This window comes from Sinocyclocheilus rhinocerous, unplaced genomic scaffold (assembly GCF_001515625.1).
Source record: "Sinocyclocheilus rhinocerous isolate Xijiao unplaced genomic scaffold, SAMN03320098_v1.1 scaffold1201, whole genome shotgun sequence".
Classification (NCBI taxonomy): domain Eukaryota; kingdom Metazoa; phylum Chordata; class Actinopteri; order Cypriniformes; family Cyprinidae; genus Sinocyclocheilus; species Sinocyclocheilus rhinocerous.
The window spans coordinates 522,741-524,623 of record NW_015654059.1 but is presented as its reverse complement, the minus strand read 5'-3'; the positions used below and the strand labels follow the sequence as shown (position 1 = coordinate 524,623).

The following is a 1,883-nucleotide window of genomic DNA, read 5'->3' as shown; positions in this document are numbered from 1 at the left end:
TTCTCATTTTTCTACTTTCAATATTAAATCAACAAACGAATGATCGAATGATAAACGGATTCATGTTAATCCGTGTATCATTCGATCATTCGTTTTTTTATTTAATATTGAAAGTAGAAAAATTTGAAAACGGCTCCTTTTTCATTTTTTCATTTCAAAACATCCATAAACAAGAAACACTAAATAAATATGAAAGACAAAAGACTTAAACAGTAACTTTAATCTCAAGGCATCTAAGAACCTGAAAATAAGGGGAATAAACTTATCATGAATTATCCATTATGTATTGTACTGAACTACAATGAACTCTAGAACTATCCAGCTGTGAACACAGCTGTGAACACCTTTCCTCTCCTCAAAAATGTCCTGAGAGGGGAAACTTAATTTTGAAATGCTTTAATTTAAGTACCTTATTATTTTAAATACCCCCAGAACAAGCAGCACTGACAGTTTTCAGTGATTTCAAAATCTCTCGATCAGTTTTTCGAACAAAAATATTAATCTTTTTCTGTCCTCGGCATATGGGGAGTCTGGTTCAGTGTGTCCTGTGCCGTTTGTATCAAGAGCCATGGCGGTAAAAGTCTCTCTGTCTCTTTCAAGGGCTGCTCTGTCCCGCTCCAGTCTCGCTCTGTCCTGTTCCAGCGAGGCTCTTTCTCGGTCAATCGCAGCTCGGTCCTTTTCCAACTGCGCTCTGTCTCTCTCCAACGCCGTTTTCTCCCTCTCTGCGATGGCCTTCTCGCGCTCCAGCAGCACTCGCTCTTGGTCCAGGTCTGCGTGCTCCTTCTCCAGCAGCTGTCGCTCTCGTCTGAGTTTGGCTCTTTCGAAGTGTAGCTCGTCTTGAGTCTCTGGAGGGCTTTTTTCCACGGGTCTCCCATTCACGCTTTCTGCTGTATCTGATGAGGGTCCTCCATCAGCTACCGTCGCTTGAGTATTGACCTCGATTACTGAATGTGTCAGTAATTCTAGAATATCACTCCCCATTTCTACTTGATACATCTTTTTGCTTGGCTGGGCTGCACATTCAGACTCATCGGCCAGGTTGGACAATAAGGTCGGTTTAGGAGGGTCAACATCAGTGGGATCGCCATCTACAGCCTTATCCATGAGTCTGAACCACCGCCAGGATTCGGGTTTAACCGTTTCAACATCCTTTGCAAGAGCTTTTAAAACCTAGGGGGAAAAGGTAGAGAAAACCACTTCAGGAGAATTGCATGCATACATATTTAATTTATAACTACATTTTTAGAATTTCTGAAGAACAAAAAGTATTAGTGGTGTGCAGCTATATGAGTAAATAATTTTAATTGAAAATAAAGACGAAGTGTCCATTCGATGTGTCCATCTTACCTTGTATTTGCATTTTAAATTCTCCCACTTTCGTTTTGCTCTTTGAGAAGTAATATTTCCATCCAGGTTGGATTTTGTCTCTTGTATGAACAGCCTACAAAAAGAAAACACAGTTTGTCACTTTCTTTTTAAAAGCTGCTTATAGAAAAGAAAATACTTGGATTTTCAAACTGGTGACCCCTAGGGGGCTACATAAAGTTTGGATGACACCCATGTCAATGAAAATTTTAGTTTTTATTTATTTATTAATTCATTTGTTTATTTATTTTTACAAAACTCTCAATGTGTTTCCTTAAGATATTAATTAAATGCTTAAAATGTATATAATTATATTATATATATATATATATTATTAAATGTTTCATTTTTTGTATATTTTTCTATTATTACTGAATTAATATTTTAAAACATTCATTCAGTAATCATGAATTCGTTCTACCATTATTTGGCTGTTTATTTCTAATGAGTTTCTCCTTGCCATTGTAACCTTTATCTTACTTGTTGGATGCTGTAGTGAAATATTCGCTTTACATCTG

The 1,883-nt window shown here is 37.0% G+C and overlaps 1 protein-coding gene across 1 annotated transcript in view; it reads right to left on the bottom strand.

Annotated features, from left to right (window-relative positions):
* Positions 1 to 337: 337 nt before the first annotated feature.
* LOC107716650 (uncharacterized) overlaps positions 338 to 1,883 on the bottom strand; it is a 2,548-nt gene continuing 1,002 nt past the window's right edge. Inside the window, exons 3-4 of the mRNA XM_016523143.1 lie at positions 1,348 to 1,441; positions 338 to 1,170 (exon numbers count right to left, since the gene is read on the bottom strand). Coding sequence (XP_016378629.1) covers positions 463 to 1,170; positions 1,348 to 1,441 — 802 coding nt within the window. The 3' untranslated portion in view covers positions 338 to 462. The remainder of the gene's footprint in view (positions 1,171 to 1,347; positions 1,442 to 1,883) is intronic.